Raw genomic sequence first — 16,899 nt, forward strand, 5'->3', positions numbered from 1 at the left:
TGCAAGAGGAAATAGCGCAGATGCGTACCATAATGCGTAATCATTCGGGATTTGAAACTGTCACCGAGAGTCCCCGTTCGTTGGTTCTCGAGAAAGCACGCATCGACAGGACGTTGAAAACTCATGCCCTCGATCATTTTGACGGATCATCTGACCCGTTAGCATTTTTCAACACTTTTGACGGCCGCATGGCCTTCTTTGGCCACTCAAAGATCGCTCGATGTTAGTTTTTCTTTACTTGCCTCCAACGCACAACTCTTCGATGGTACATCAATCTACCCACTCGGTCCATCGACTAATGGACAACGCTAAAGAGCAAATTCCAAGCTCAATTCTCCAGTAATTAAAAAAAAAATCAAAGTCACAGCGTCCTTGATGACAATGCACCAATGTTCCGGTGAGAGCCTCCGAAGTTTCTTAACTCGGTTCAGAGAGGAGATAGCGGAAATTCCGGATTTGATAGAGCAGATGGCCGTCAACTTCCTGACAGCGGGCATTGATAAATCTTGACACGGGCTACTCCTAGAAGAAATTTTTGAGAAAAGGCGAAAAACCCTTCAAGCCGCATTTCAGATTATAGAACATCGCATGATGCTCCAAGAAGCAGTAAGCTGCATCCAATCTCCTCGACATTCGTCAAGATATGAATGGTGCCGTAGCTAAAGTCCACGATCGCCCGCGCGTGAAAGGCGTCGAGAGCGTCACCGATCACCACCATCGCGTGCAGTTGATCACCCCCCGAGGGATAGAAGAGAAAGGGATTGGCAGCCCCGTAATCGACCTGAAAAAGAATTTACTAAACTCAACGCCGAGAAGGCGACAATTTTAGCGATATTAAAAACGGAGCCAGATTACCGTCCTTTGAGACCCATGAAACCGGGCAGACCAAGCTCCAAATATTGTGATTATCATGAAGACACCGGCCATACAACAGAACAATGTTTTCAAATCAGCAACCTCATCGAAGGAAAGATCCACTGAGGATAACTTGTCCACTATGTGTGACAAGACAATGCGCCTAGACGCCACCATCCAGATGAGGACGACCGTGTCATCGACGTCATCTTTGGCGGTATAGCTGTCGGGGGCCTCTCTCATAATTCTCTCAAGCTTTATGCTCGAGAGGTTTTTAATGTCAATCCCTCGACAACCTAAACTCCCTCGAGCGAATCCCTCCCCGGCCATCTCTTATTCCGACGATGACTACCGTCCTGGTCTCATCGAAGGCCATCAGGATGCCCTTGTCATTACCACGCGTGTGGGAAACAACACAGTTAAGAAAATGCTAGTTGACAATGGCAGCTCCGTCGACGTCTTATACCATCATGCTTTCCCCAGAATGGACATCGGGGATAGAAGACTTGAGAATTCTCGAACACCGTTGTATGGTTTCACGGGAAATGATGTTCACGTGGTAGGAACTATCGACATGCCGATACTTTTTGGTTCTTCCCCGTGTCAAGTTTGGAAGATGGTCAAATTTCATGTGATCAGTGCCTCCTCTAGCTTCAACGCCATATTGGGGCGAACAACGATCACCGCACTCTAAGCCATAACTTCCATCTCCCATTTGAAGATGAAATTCCCCACAGACTTTGGTGTAGGAGAAATGACCGGTGACCAGGCGACAGTAAGACAATGCTACTTAACCACAGTATCTCCAAGGAAGAAGTCAGACGTAGAGCTTGAGGTCAACCAAGTGCTTGACATCGACCCCAGAGCGCTCATCGACCCACCCACCAACAACTCTTGCTCTCCTATCGAAGAAACCGAAGAAGTTGAAGGAAATTCTGAGAAAACTACAAGAATTGGCAAAAATCTCCCTAAAATGTTAAAGAAAGATATGACGAACCTTATCCGTGAGTTCTCTGACATCTTCTCCTGGGATCCCGGAGGTCGTCGCTCGACACTCAATACACATCAGCAAAAGCATCAGGCCTGTAAGGCAGAAACACCGAACATTCTCCGCTGAGAAAAGAGCAGCCATCGACCAAGAGATTGACATGCTACTTGAAGCCGGTTTCATTGAACAGGTATAATTCCCTACATGGATCTCGAACGTGGTCCTAGTCAAGAAAAGTAATGGAAAGTGGAGAATGTACATCGATTACTCGGATGTGAATAAGGCTTGCCCTAAAGACTTTTACCCATTGCCAAACATCGACCAACTCATTGATGCGACAGCGGGAAATGAACACCTCTCTTTTATGGACGCCTTTTCAGGGTACAATCAGATTAAAATGGACTCCCAAGATTGGCAGCAGACTGTATTCATCACGCACTGGGGAGTCTTCGGCTACCGAGTGATGCCTTTCGGTTTAATTAATGCAGGGGCCACATTTCAACAGATGATGGATAAAATATTCGCCTCACAGATCGGGAGAAATTACTGATATATGTCGATGACATGATTACAAAATTGAGACTTTCCTCTAATCATGTGTCCGACCTTCGCGAAACATTTGAAAATGCAAGAAAAAACAATATGCGGCTAAATCCAGCCAACTGCTCGTTCGGTCTTACCGCGGGGAAATTCCTGGGTTTTTTTAGTTACCCAAAGAGGTATCGAAGCAGATCCATTTCAGACAAAAGCAGTCTTGGAAATGGAGAAACCAAAATTCGTTAAGGATTTACAAAAATTAACTGGTTGTATCACTGCACTCCGAAGGTTTATTCCTCAATTGTCAAAAAGATGCCTCCTTTTTTTTCTCAGCAATGAAGAAAGCTTCCAAACCCTCACACTTCGAATGGAACGATGAATGTGAAAAGAATTTCTCTGAGTTGAAAACATTCCTAACAAATCCACCCATCCACACTCGGCCCTTACCAGGAGGGTCGTTGCGGGTATATCTTTCAGCCTCCGATGAAACGGTTGCGGCATTACTAGTTCGGGTTGATGATGGAAAAGAAATCCCGGTGTACTACATTAGTCACTCACTTCGGGATGCGGAGGTTAGATATCCACAGGTCGAGAAGCTAGTCTATGCTCTAGTGGTCGCCAACCGATAATTACGACACTATTTCCAGGCAAGGGAGATTCATGTGCTCACGAATCAACCTCTGAAGAGGATCCTACACAAACCCGACATGACGGGCAGACTCGCTGCATGGACCATCGAGCTAATCCAATTTTACATCGAATATAAACCTTGAACTGCGATTAAAGCTCAGGTCCTCTCGGATTTTGTTGCTGAATGTCAATTCAAAGCCAAAGCTCACAAGTCCGACGAAGATCATTTAAGGCCATGGCTATTATTTGTCGAAGGATCCTCGACCGCCGACTCAGGAGGAGCGGGAATCATCTTAATCATCCCAGAGGGATTCAAGATCCAACAAGCTCTAAAATTCGAATTCCCAGCTACAAACAACGTAGCCGAATATGAGGCCCTTATCGCAGGCTTAAAGCTGGCAGCGGACATCGAGGCCGACATCATTGATATATTTGGTGACTCTCAGCTGGTGGCCAAACAAATAAGCAGAGAATTTAAAACTCACAATGAAAAAATGGCTACCTTTCAAGGACAGAAGAGCTGCTCAAAAAATTCTCTTCATGGAAGCTTTCAAATGTTGATAGAGAGGAAAACCAGTGGGCGGGATTCCCTAGCCAAATTAGCCTACTCCAATCTTCAAGTCAACCTCAGCCCAATATACGTCGACATCCTAACATCCCCAGCCATCGATACACTATCAGTCAATCACATTCAGAACAATCCTGACTGGCGAAAACCATTTCTTGACTATATCCTTGACAACAAGCTCCTTACGGAGAAAAATGAAGCTCGCTCATTCATGTTTAAAGCAAGAAACTACCGCACGATAGGCTTAGCATTGTATCGACGCGCCTTAACCGAACCGCTACTCCGCTTCTTAAGTTCTGAGGAAGCCGATCAGGCGATCCTCGAGGTTCATACAGGAATATGCGGCGAACACCTCGGTGGAAAAAACCTAGCCCTTAAAATCATAAAACAAGGGCTATACTAGCCCACACTTCGCAAAGATTGTGAAGAGTATGTTCGAAAATGTCAGCCACGTCAACGACATGGGAATGTAAGCCATCGACCCACGACAGAGCTCAAATTGGTCCTCGCCCCCGGCCCCTTCTACCAGTGGGGGATATACATCGTGGACCTTTTCCAAAATCCAAAAACCAATGCCGATACATAGTGGTAGCAGTTGACTATGCAACCAAGTGGGTCGAGGCGAAGCCACTCTCTAAGATCAGAGAGAAAGAGATGATTGAGTTTTTTATGGAGTACATCGTATTCTGATTTGGAATACTACGAATTCTAGTTTTTGATAATGACACTCAATTCGTAGCGCTCAGTTCGAGAAAGCCCTGGAGGAGTTGAAAATCCAACACATCAAGGCATCAGTTACATATCCACAGGCTAATGGCCTTGCACAAAAAACAAATAGAACCATACTACAAGGCCTCAAGAAAAGAATCGAAGAAGTTCCCCGTTACTGGGTCGATGAATTGCCAAATATACTATGGTCCTATAGAATGACACCCCGAAGTGCGACTAGGGAAACTCCTTTCCATCTCGCCTATGGCATCGATGATGTCTTACCTATCGACGTTAGCCTAATTTCACTGAGGATCGAGGTATTTGACCCTTCCTCAACCATCGAGGGTATACGCTTCCATAATGAGTTGATTGAAGAAACAAGGGAGCAATCTCGACTTCGCATGATCGCACAATAAGAAAAAACAGCAAAATACTTCAACAAGAAAGTCAAAACCAGAAGCTTTGGAGTTGATGATCTAGTGCTTTGAGGCTCTACGGCATCCCAGCCAACAATAATGTGAAAGTTAAAACCAACATGGGAAGGCCCGTACCGAGTTGCAAATGTGATTAGTGCAGGAACTTATGAGCTGGCACATCTCGACGGTCGACCAATTAAAAATGCCCGGAACGACATTCATCATAAGAAATTCTTCTAGTAATCAATTTATATCTGTAGCACTTCAAACTCTAAAGGCAGTACTTGCCATACCAAAAACCAACCCTCGATGCAATGAGGGTCGTTATGAGATCCCCATCGATGGACTTTAATTTATGACAATTCTGGCTTTTTAGAACTTGCCTTACTTAGCTAAAAACTAAAAAACTAAACTAAAACTACTTTGCAGCCACAAGGGATACCCAAAAGCACGATACCAACTATCAAATGAAACAAGAACCCTTCGCAACATTACGAACAAAATAAAACCTAGCTACTGCAACTTGGTTTTCATAAAAAAGAAAAAAGACTCACACTTACCCATAATCCATAATAGACAAAGTTAACATCTCCGTTTAACGAGGAAAAACATGCATAATTTCAATAAGTGCACTACGACAAAATGCATTCATGAAAAATAAGTGCTTAATCTAAAAAAGCAACAAACGATAACATAAACCCAAGTTAACATCCAATGGAATATAAAACCAAAGTATCAAGAACAGGGAATATAGAACCAAAGTATCAGCAACAGGGAATAAAAATCATCCAAGGGAAATAACAGAAAGTTAAAATTTTACATCAATCACGGGGCATTCCCCGCCTTCATGAATCCTCCGCAGATCATCGGACCGCGAGACAGCAAGATCGCAGATATAATCCTCAAAAGTGTGCCCCGAGGTGTCGAACCCCGCACCTTGCATCCGAGTGACGGAACGCCCATAACCATCTCCGAGGGCGGCGGCTATGTCCTCCACTCCTTTCTGAACATCGGCCTTTAGTGAGATATTTTCTTCAACAATCAGCTTGTATGACTGATTCATTCCATCAACCTGCCTCTCCAAGCCTTCACACTTTTCCTTCAAGCAGCCACGCTCCTTCTCAGCGCCGCGAAGCTTCCCTTCAAGATCAGATACCTTCCTACCCAGCGACTGCTTAGACAATTCCAACTCCCCAACATGCTTTTACAAGGTCGAGTTCGTCCCAGTCAAATCATTACCTTTTCTTTTCAACTCCAAGTAGCTCGCGCCCAGCTTTCTCTTCTCCGTATTAAGGGCTGACACCTCGGCTTCCAGCCGGCTTCGAACCTCATTTCCATCATCATACTTATACTCCTCCAAAATGTGCATAAAATCAGATAAAAACTGTAAAAGAAAAAAAATCGGAAAACGGAAACTATGCAAAGGAAAGCCAAAAGCAAGAACACACAAGCAATACTAGATTTAGACATAACATATAAAACTCATACCCGTCCAACTCGGCTTTTACACCTATTAACAAGCTCATGGCGGCGGCGACCAGTGTAGGCAACAGAGTCCTGAGGGAGTTGAAATAACTTAAAGGTTCTCAAAGGCATGGTAGAACCCCTAGTCCAACGCTCCGATGGTTGAATTTCAACCCTTACGACCTCCTTCCTCGCTCGAGGATCGATAGTATTGGTCATCAAAACTCGACTACCAATAAAAGTAATGGTCTTATTAACCCCTCCACCCGTCGCAGTAGCCTCAGCAAGATCACCACCCTCAATATTCTCTCCTTCCATCTCACAACGATTCCTCTTACGAGGATTCGCGTCAACAGCCTCGACATCTTGAACAACCTTCCCAGCATCCTCCACCACTTTGTTCCCCTGCTCATCCAATAGCTCGATAGAGACAGAATGACCGACACCAAACGGGCCAACCCTCGAAGAACCAGCTTGCGAAACATCGGCTCCCTTCCTCGAAGCCCGTTACACAAGCAACATCATCACCTTGTCCATTTCCTCTCTTATCCCATTGTTCAAAATCTTCTTCAAAGGAGCACCGACCACTAGAAAAAAGAGAAAAGAAGGAAAAAGTCAGATCATCGAGGGTCACAAGAACAGTAAAAATGAAAAGTATCGAATACAAGGAAAAAATAGATAAAATAGAGAAAAGTGCTAAGCCAATATATAAAAAAATGAAGGGAAACCCCCTTACAGTCATGCATTTCCAAAAAACAAAGTTCCTTTAGTTGCAAATGGGTGTATACGAACCCCAACCCTTGGAACTCATTCAAATCACTCGTATCGCACTTTTCCAGATTATTCAAGTAGTCGATAGTCAGCTGGCTCACTTTTCCGCAAGGTTTCACAAATTCTAAACGGGGACCCCCGACATATAGCCACTTTGAGTGATACCCGGAGTTCGAGGATCTCACGCTAACAATCTTAACCCTCTTATAAGGATAGTCAAAATAGACCTGACATCGTGGTACCAAACCGCATATATCGAGAAGAAAAGCTTAAAGGACGGCACCCGATTCCTATCACAGCACAGAGCAACAAATCCACTAAGCTGAGCTATAGAATTGGGTGTTAACTGACTCACCCCACAACCAATCTCCTCGAACATCACCAAGAAAAAAGGATGCATAGGAAACCGGAGACCGAAGTGAAACATAATCATTGGTATCCCATGCATCCCAAATTTCGGCATCATCCACACCCGTTCATCAGCCGTCGACACCCGATACCGATACCCATTCGACAAATCCACGTATAATTTTAACTTACTCAATGGCAGGTCTTTGGTAATATTATGGCTTAAATAGTTCAAACTAGACTTATCCCCAAATTCCTTCATACCCAATTGAAGACTTTCTTCGACAATTCAGTTCCTAGCATCTATCGTCTATGGGCTCAAAGGGGGCGAAGGCAAAGGACCTACAGGAATACCCTTCAGAAATTCATCATGATCTAAGAAATTAAATGAGCCACATTGGGCTAGATCAGGAATCTCCAAATGATTCAAGTTAAGAGAAGATTCCTGATCACCCTCCTCTTAAGACCTCTTACCTGGGTCACGAGCAGTCTCAGTGTGCAAAGAAGAAGAGCTTGATTGGTCCATAATGCAAGACCAATTAAAAATACTATACTAACAAAGACAGAGCAACGACGCATAGATGGAATAGCAAAAAGAAATGAAAGTAAAGAAAGGGAAGTAAGACTTACACAAGGAAATGAAACCAAATAGGTTGAGGAGCAACTCCGGGAACCGCTGCAGTTTTGTTAAATCAGAGGGAAGCCGAACATCCACCTCCAATCAATGTCACCCCAAAAAAAAACTTGACAAAAATATAAGTACTTATATGCCCAGGAAAAATTAAAACATATATATAAAAAATAAAATATATATTTATTTCCACAATAAATAACAGTAATGTAAATAAGGAGACGAAGACAAGTGCATAATATGCCCAACTCCCATGAAAAATTATTTCCACAATTAACTCGTTTCTTATATTTTACTATATTTCCGTTTTTTATTCTCTATTTTCTATTTTTATGCCTCAATTACCCTCTAATATTCAAATTTCAGGGTTTCAAATTTCCTAGGTGCAAATCTAAAGATATTGCTCAAACTGGGAGGGGGACAAATTTTGGAACTTGGACTAAGAGGAAGATGCCCAAAAAGAATTAGTTGTAATAAATTGTATTATGATAATATTACAACCCAAGAAGCCCATTTTGTAACAAATAGCCCATTTGGGACTGCCGATAAATATAAAGGAACAATCTCATTTGAGGGAAAAATTAGTGTTAGTTATTACTAATATTAAAGCATATCAATTCAGTTTAAGATGAACTTGGCAACATGTCACTAAAGTATTCCTCAAGTTAAATTGCATGTGACTATTAAACTAAAAAAAGTATTTGTTATATAAACTTTTTACACTTGTAATTTAATCATTCGGAGAATTTATAAAAAAATGGAAATTTTGGTTAACAATTACTATTTAACAACCCACTAACTCTAAGAAGTAGGCAATCAAGAATATCTTGTCATATTAATATCGGCAACCTAAACCCCTATTGAAGATGCTGTGATAGCGGTATGGAATTCTGGTGCATGATTTATTTGCAATCTCTTGTATACTTTACATTAAGAAATTGAGTGACGTTCAAAGTTTTTTGTTCGTGTGTTGGTTGATTTTATCCCCACAAAAGAACTATAACTCTTATGGTTGGTTGATTTTACACCTACAAAGAAATTTTAAAGATTTATTAGTAATTATATATATCCTATATATCTGATCATATGTATTGTTATGTGTGGAATTTCACAACATGACAGGAAAGCTTCACAGAAAGAGCATGACGAGATGTCAGGACGGGAACTCGAGGAAGCTGTCATGAACAACATCAACAAAAGGAGCAGATGACTGGGAGTATGACTTAGTCCAGCAAATTTCGATTTATGTGGAGGAATAATAGGTAAGCTTATCTATATCAGTAACAACCACGATTTGAAATGGAGAGAAAGCTGGAGGAGTTGGAGAAAAAGGAGGAAACTTGGAGGATAAGAGGGGGAAAAGACAGCAAGATTAAGGGACGATCCATTTTACAAAAACAAACACACCAGCCTCGACAAGAAGAAGAACAACTACAGTAAATTCAACATCACAAAACCATCTAAACCCACAAGACCAATGATAAGGCTGATCTTAGTCTTTCATGTAAATCTTGTTCGAATAGTCTAAATTCAAGTTCATGTAACCTTGATCATCATTCTAGTGAATCTTTACTTTGGTTGGGTACTCATACCCATCCGCGGTTTTTCCCGTTCTCGAATTTTCCATGTCAACAATTCTCGGTGTTGTTTACATTTATTTCCCTAAAGAATACATTAACATTCATAGTATAATACACTAATCAAACTTAGCATTTAACCCACTTAATTCGGTAAAAACAATTGGCGCCGTCTGTGGAAAATTTTGCTAAGAATTTGATTAACACATTAAGATGGAAAGCGACAAAGAACAAGTCACGAACCAAGAAGAAGCTGAGAATATCAAAGATATGGCTACGACATTGAAACAGTTACAACATGAAATGGAGAAGGTACGTTCTGAGAATGAGACATTGAAGAGGGAATTGACAAAATCATCCAATGAAGTAGGGAGCCTTTGTGTGACTACCTGACGAGATTCAATAGAGAGAAGGTAACCATCACCAACTGTGACGTCCCTACGGCTATCGAAGCATTTAGGCGGGGATTAGAATGAGAATCTCCACTCTACAAAGAATTGACAAAGTACCCATGTCGAACAATGGACGATGTGCAAGCCAAAGCCATGGCACAAGTAAGATTGGAAGAAGACAGAATGAAGGAGGACGAGAAGTACTACAAGCCGTCAAGAAAAATTACGACACCGAGGTCCAGAGATTACAAGCCTTACACTAGACCTAACAGATATGAAGTACATGTTAACTCGACACAAGAGTCTAATTAATGGAAAAACAGAGGAACGCGATGACTGGAGGAAGGATACCAATCTGCCTCCAACTTACGATAGTTATGGCTTCACGATAACGCCTTCAGCCATGATGAAAGAATTTACCAAATTGGGAGGTATAGTAAAGTGAACGGTAAAGAGTAATAAACCTAAAGCAAACCCGGATTCTAAATTGTGGTGCGACTATCACGGAGATTACGGAGACAAGGCTTATGACTGTGTGGCCTTGCGAAAAGTACTACAATTTCTGACCAAGAAAGGATATCTCACGAAATTCATGACGTCAAAGAAAACATCTTATGTTGGGAAGGACGTCTCGCCAAGAAGAAACAATGTGGCACCATTAAGACAGCCACCGCCTCCACCACTTTACAAGGTGATCAACTTCATCTCAGGAGGATCAGAAATATGCGGAGCAACATATTCACAGGCTAAGAGAGCATCCAGAGAAACAGACATACGAGTCATACAAGTGAGGGTTAGCAATGACAATCTGCCATCCTTAATGTTTGATGAATCAGATAAAAAGAACATACGAGAACCACAACAGGATGGACTAGTCATCTCACTACCCGTGGGAAATTGCCTAATTAAAAGGATATTGGTGGACAATAGGAGTGCTGCCAACATCATGATGCTTAGCACATTGACATAAATGGGATTGGCAGAAAGTGATATGATCAAAAAGTCGACAACATTGGTGGGGTTTAGTGGTGAGACAAAACACGCATTGGGGGAAATCACGTTGCCAACATATGCCCAATGGGTCAATTTCCTGGAAAAGTTTTGCATAATTGATGTAGATTCGAGTTACAACATAATCATGGGAAGACCGTAGATACACGACCTGAAGGCGGTACCATCAACATATCATCAAGTATTAAAATTCCCAACACCATGGGGAACTCAGGAAATAAGAGGGGACCAAAATATGGCTCGGGACTGTTACATGACATGTCTGAAATGTAGATCTGAAGACGAGAGACAAGAAGGTATTGATAGGTGAAGACCTCTCTCCAACAATCGAAGCCAATTTAGTAAATTTCTTAGCCACAAGGATGGACGCTTTCGCATGGGAACATGGTGACATAATGGGAATCGACCCAAATGTCATTACACACAAGCTAAACGTGGATCCTAGCTACACACCCGTCCAACAAAAATGAAGGAAGTTTGCGGCTGAGAGAAACAAGATAATAAATGACGAGGTGGAAAGACTCATCAAGGCTGGAATGATTAAAAAATTTGATTACCCTGAGTGGCTAGAAAATGTAGTCATCGTAGATAAGAAGAATGGGAAATGGAGAGTTTGTGTCGATTACACAGATTTGAACAATGCTTGTCCTAGAGACCCCTATCCATTGCCTCACATCGACACCATGGTGGATTCGACGGCTGGAGACGAACTACTCACATTCCTGGACGCGTCAAGTGGCTTTAATCAAATCCAAAAGGAGCCGTCTGACTGTTAGAAAACTGCGTTTATAATAGAAAGGGATATATTGTTATTTGTCCATGCCGTTCGGATTAAGAAATGCTAGGGCTACATTTCAAAGGCTTGTCAACAAAATGTTTTAAGATCAAATAGGACAGACGATAGAAGTATACATTGACGACATGGTCGTCAAGTCTGTTAGTGCAGAAAATTATGTACGAGATCTTCAAGAAGTATTCGACATACTACGGTCGTACAACATGAAGCTGAACCCATCCAAATGTAACTTTGCTGTGTCGTCAGGAAAGTTCCTTGGACATATGGTGACAAGAAGAGGAATTGAAGCAAGTCCAGAACAAATTAAAGCGATATTTGAATTAAAGAGTCCATCGAATGTCAAAGACGTACAGAAATTAACAGGACGAGTTGCAGCCTTGAACAGGTTCATTTTACGATCGTCAGACAGGTGCAAGCTTTTTTATGACGTGTTGAGAAAGAGCAAAGGATTCCTATGGTCTGAAAAATATGAGACTGCTTTGAGTGACTTGAAGAGATATCTGACTACACCACCACTTCTGTCCAAACCCACTCGAGGAGAGGACTTGCACGTGTATTTGTCTGTAACTGATCATGCAGTAAGTGACGTTCTTGTTAAAGAAAATGAAGGTGTCCAGTCGCTTGTGTATTACATCAGCAAAACCCTAGTAGATGCGGAAACAAGGTACACATCTCTTGAAAAGTTAGTACTTGCATTAGCTATGACTTCCATTAAGTTGATGCATTATTTTAAGTCACACAAGATACATGTCATTACGAACTTCCCTTTGAGGAATGTCTTAAGCAAACCTGATTTGACGGGGAGAATGGCAAAGTGGGCAATACGACTAAATACTTATGACATCACGTATGACACGAGAACTGCTATAAAGTCACAAGGTTTAGCTGATTTTATGGTTGATTTTAGTCCAAGCTAAATGACAGATGCCGAATAGGAGTTTCAGCAAGTTCACGAGTAGACGTGAAGCCTCAGACGTTGTATATAGATGGTGCATCTAATGTTAATAGAACGGGATTGGGGTTTGCCCTCAAATTGCCACGAGGGGATATAATAGCCCAATCGGTATGTTGTGACTTCAAAGCCACGAACAATGAGGCTGAGTATGAGGCGTTAATCATGGGACTCATAGTCGCTAAAAATATGAAGATAAAAAACATTGAAGTTAAATGTGATTCGTTACTTATTGTCAATCATGTCAAGGGCTGCTATGAAGCCAAAGACTCTAAAATGGTGGCTTACCTCGACATCACGAAAAGACTAACCAACTGTTTCGATAACTTCAGCATACAACAAGTCCCAAGGGAGAATAATGTGCAAGCTGATGCATTGGCTGGATTGGGAGTTGTGCTAAAAAATATAGACCTCAACAACATTCCAGTAGTCCACATCGTAAAGCCCGCTATGAAAAGACTAGCCCTTAGTATAGAAAAAATGACTCTTGATCAACGTAATGTTGACACCAATGAGGATGCAGACAACTGGATAAAGAGATTCAAAGATTACTTACAATTTGGAACAGTGCCAACCAACAACAATGAAGCAAGGGTCCTCAGGATGAAGGCGTCAAGGTTCACAATTATAGATGGAGAGTTATTCAAAAAATCTTCCACATGGCTGTTACAAAGATGTCTACGAAGGCATGAAGCAGATTTGGTGCTAAGGGATGCACACGAAGGCGAATGTGGGAATCATACTAACGGAAGAAACCTGTCTCTAAAAATTTTACGCTTGGGATACTATTGGATGACACTAAGACAAGATGCCCTAGACTATGCAAAAAAGTGTGACGCCTGTCAACGACTTGCACCTGTCATACATCAACCATCTGAGCAGCTTCACACATCCATTTCATCTTGGCCTTTTATGAAATGAGGAATGGACATTGTGGGAAAAATGCCACCAGCACCAAGACTGAAGGTGTTTATGTTAGCTATGACTGATTACTTCTCAAAATGGATTGAGGCGGAGGCATTCAAGCAAGTGACGTCAAAGGAAGTGATTTCATTCATTAAAAAAACATTCTGTAAGTTTGGCGTACCATCTGAAATCATTTGTGATAATGGATCACAATTCATCAGTGACAAGACAGAAGCATTTTGCAAACATTGGAACATTGGTTTGATTAAGTCGACGCCAAGATACCCTCAAGCCAATGGACAAGCCGAGTCAAGCAACAAGATTATAATCAACAACTTAAAAAGACGGCTGACGACTTGCAAAGGAAAGTGGGATGAAGAATTGCCTTGGGTGTTGTGGTCAGATAGAACAACTCCAAAGATGTCTACAGGGCAGAAACCTTACAGTCTAGTCTATGGTACCGAAGCTGTGCTACAAACAGAGATCATGATACCGACGATAAGATATGGACTCTTGAAAAATGACGTGAACAATGCAGAATTGTCACATGACAAGGACACAGTAGATGAGCTGAGAAAAATGGCAAAGATTAGAGTAGCTGCTTATTAACAAAGAGTGGCCAATGTCTATAACAAATATGTTCACATAAGGATTTTCTGTGTTGGCGACATGGTGCTGAGGAAAACATTCCAGAACACGATGGATGTGATGGTAGGGAAGTTTGCTGACACTTGGGAAGGCCCTTACCTCATAGACGTTGTCGTAGGATGCGGAGCATACCGACTGTCCACTATAGATGGGACGCAAATACCCAGAGCCTGGAACGCTTTACACCTAAAAATTTATCATGTGTAAAGTTTTCTATCTCATCTTTTCAAATTTCCGATTCTAAAAGTCATTGATCAATAAGTCGATTAGGACATAGTTAGTTTTGTTAGTCGTTTGTGTTTGGCATGACATTATGTGCTACTTGTTATCATTTTCTTTTGGTAAATCATCTATGCAAGATCAATTTATGATTTAATTCATTGAGAATTACTTTACTATACAATATGATTATGTCTTCATATTGTGATATACTTGGATAAAATGTATAAGATTATGCTTATAGACCGTATTTGTGTTTACATTCCAATTCTATAAAATTTCACAACATCACTCTACAGCTGTATATAATAAAAACTATCAAAGGGTTGATCACCCAGTTACAATTTTTGCTAATTTGCAAGTGTCATACACACTTGACGAATTTAGTTGACAATAAAAGCGCTATGACGTTTGTTACGAAAATTACAATATTTATGTACCCACATGACATTTTACGAATTTATAAAAAATGACTTGGTTCGTTTCAAGAGGGAATAGGCCTTTTAACGACCGTACGAGTGCATGCACCAATGTATGTTAACGAAATGACGTATTAACGACTTTTATCAACAAAAGTATACATTTTTATAATAAAACATGATGACATATATTAACATTTATAATTACGTGAAAAACAACGAACGATGATAAACTAAAACAACAAGTTAGGATGATTCTCTCTCCTAAAAGACCATCCGTCGAAATTCCACGAGACAAACATGTATCGAAGATATATACATATGGTCTTGACGATAATATTCAAACAACATCAAATGATCTAACCAAATGAAAAGATCGGAAACTCAATAAAATGAAAAACCAGAATGATAACGATTCAAAAGATGCAAAAGTTACGATTAACATTCGACGAAATAAAACAGAATTCCCCATCTAAAAGAAGAAACATGAATCTAACGTAGCAACTTAAAAACCAAAGTACGAAGAGAAAATTCATAAAATAAAGTAATAACATCAAATTACTCCTCGTCAGGACTATCATCCTTCAGAGACTTCATTTTAGTGTCTTCATTAGGAGTCTTGAACTCGTCTAGAGGGAAGGCGTCGTCGGGAAAGTCCTTATTTTAGATCTTCACAATCTTGAGGACGTCCCAGGTCTTCCACTCCCTTTATGAAATTCCAACATGGTGTCAACCCTGGTCCTAATAATCTGCTGTGCACGACTTTCTCATCATCAGAACGCATGTCGTGTTCAAGGGACTGGACCTTGGTGGCAAACTCATCAAACTCCCTTTGAAGGTCATTCATGCTCTCCAATCTGTCCTTGGAAACTCTCTCTGCAGCCTCCAGCTTCTTGACACAAGACTGATGCTCCTCGGCAAGCTCCTTAGCCTTCTGCATCTTGTGATTATAGACCTCACGGGCAACCAACATGCTTTGGAGCGTCTACATGAAACAGGGAGAAGCATGAGTCTATAGATATCTACAGAGAGTATAAAACAAAGAGAAAAAATACAGATCTAAAAGAGTAAAAGCAGACTTACGTGAAAGGAGTAGCTTGCTGCGTTATCAAGAATGTCTTCAAGATCCTTAGCAGAGAGTTCCTCCATTGATTAAGGGAGCACCATGTCATCAAGAAAGTGTGCGAAGGTGTGGGGGTCGGCACGAACAGAGTAACTTCGAGTCAGGAATGGCATGGGAATATCAGAGCTAATGGTAGTCACATATGGGTTGACACGAACCTTCTTAGTCAAAGGGCTAATTGGGGGGACTGAATAAAGGGCTAGACAATATTGTAGCCTTGAACGACTCAGTCTCAGTAGACCTTTCCTCACGGGATCTCTTATTGAATAAGTCTTTACCAGAAATCAAAAAAGGCTTAATAGTTGGGGGCTTAAATTCTACAATTAGAAAACATGGTTCAATCAGGGATAACAAGAAAGTCCACACAGATAAATCCAACAAGACGTACATCAGGAAAGAAAGGAAACGACATATACCTTTGGCGTATTTCCGTCATGTGCTCATCCCAGCGTCCTGGTCACTTTTGGGGCTCTCAAAAGTCTCGGAAGATAGACTCTGGACTGACGCAAAAGGTCTGACAGCAGCAGATATGACCAGTTTTCCTCTAGTCCTGTGTGCAATATTCCTGGACCTGACTTTCTTCAAAATACTACCTTCACCTCCCTGTGATTTCTTCATATTGGCCACAAACTCCTCGACATTGACCTTGCCAGCGTTGCGAATTGGACGTCCAAGAAAGTTAGGCCACAACATCTCAAAAACATGCAGAGACCGGATCTTTTCCACAATGGCCTTAGTGGCGGTATCATTATCATCAAATTCAAAATCACAATTTACGAAAATAAACAATATATATAAGCACCTCAGCAAATTAAGTCTACGATTAAAACGCCTAATTACGAAGGGATAAAGATCATATAGTGCTAACGGTGGTGAGACAAATATGAGAGATCCACAACATATAACACATACGGTGAATATAAGAACAATACAGTGA

At 41.3% G+C, this 16,899-nt stretch overlaps 3 protein-coding genes across 3 annotated transcripts; all 3 read left to right on the forward strand.

The window, feature by feature from the left end:
• Window positions 1-4,019: 4,019 nt before the first annotated feature.
• Window positions 4,020-4,705, forward strand: LOC141665728 (uncharacterized). Its single transcript, XM_074471711.1, has 2 exons — window positions 4,020-4,259; window positions 4,325-4,705. Exons 1-2 carry the CDS (start codon window positions 4,020-4,022, stop codon window positions 4,703-4,705), a joined length of 621 nt encoding a protein of 206 aa, XP_074327812.1.
• A 5,004-nt stretch (window positions 4,706-9,709) lies between these two features.
• Window positions 9,710-10,858, forward strand: LOC141665729 (uncharacterized). The gene is made up of 2 exons (XM_074471712.1): window positions 9,710-9,808; window positions 10,343-10,858. Exons 1-2 carry the CDS (start codon window positions 9,710-9,712, stop codon window positions 10,856-10,858), a joined length of 615 nt encoding a protein of 204 aa, XP_074327813.1.
• Window positions 10,859-11,820: 962 nt separating this feature from the next.
• Window positions 11,821-13,568, forward strand: LOC141665730 (uncharacterized). Its single transcript, XM_074471713.1, has 2 exons — window positions 11,821-12,359; window positions 12,620-13,568. The coding sequence occupies exons 1-2, from the start codon at window positions 11,821-11,823 to the stop codon at window positions 13,566-13,568; spliced, it is 1,488 nt and encodes a 495-aa protein (XP_074327814.1).
• The last annotated feature ends 3,331 nt before the right edge of the window (window positions 13,569-16,899 follow it).

Source organism: Apium graveolens, chromosome 6 (genome assembly GCF_009905375.1).
Source record: "Apium graveolens cultivar Ventura chromosome 6, ASM990537v1, whole genome shotgun sequence".
Classification (NCBI taxonomy): Eukaryota; Viridiplantae; Streptophyta; class Magnoliopsida; order Apiales; family Apiaceae; genus Apium; species Apium graveolens.

Bases quoted from the DNA above. Each gene is read 5' to 3' on its own strand.
- LOC141665730 (XM_074471713.1), top strand. From the start codon at position 11,821: ATGGTCGTCAAGTCTGTTAGTGCAGAAAATTATGTACGAGATCTTCAA. The intron at 12,360-12,619 runs GTACACATCTCT...GCTAAATGACAG, and splicing joins CTAGTAGATGCGGAAACAAG to ATGCCGAATAGGAGTTTCAG.
- LOC141665729 (XM_074471712.1), top strand. From the start codon at position 9,710: ATGGAAAGCGACAAAGAACAAGTCACGAACCAAGAAGAAGCTGAGAAT. The intron at 9,809-10,342 runs GTACGTTCTGAG...TGAACGGTAAAG, and splicing joins TACAACATGAAATGGAGAAG to AGTAATAAACCTAAAGCAAA.
- LOC141665728 (XM_074471711.1), top strand. From the start codon at position 4,020: ATGTCAGCCACGTCAACGACATGGGAATGTAAGCCATCGACCCACGAC. The intron at 4,260-4,324 runs GTATTCTGATTT...CGTAGCGCTCAG, and splicing joins AGTTTTTTATGGAGTACATC to TTCGAGAAAGCCCTGGAGGA.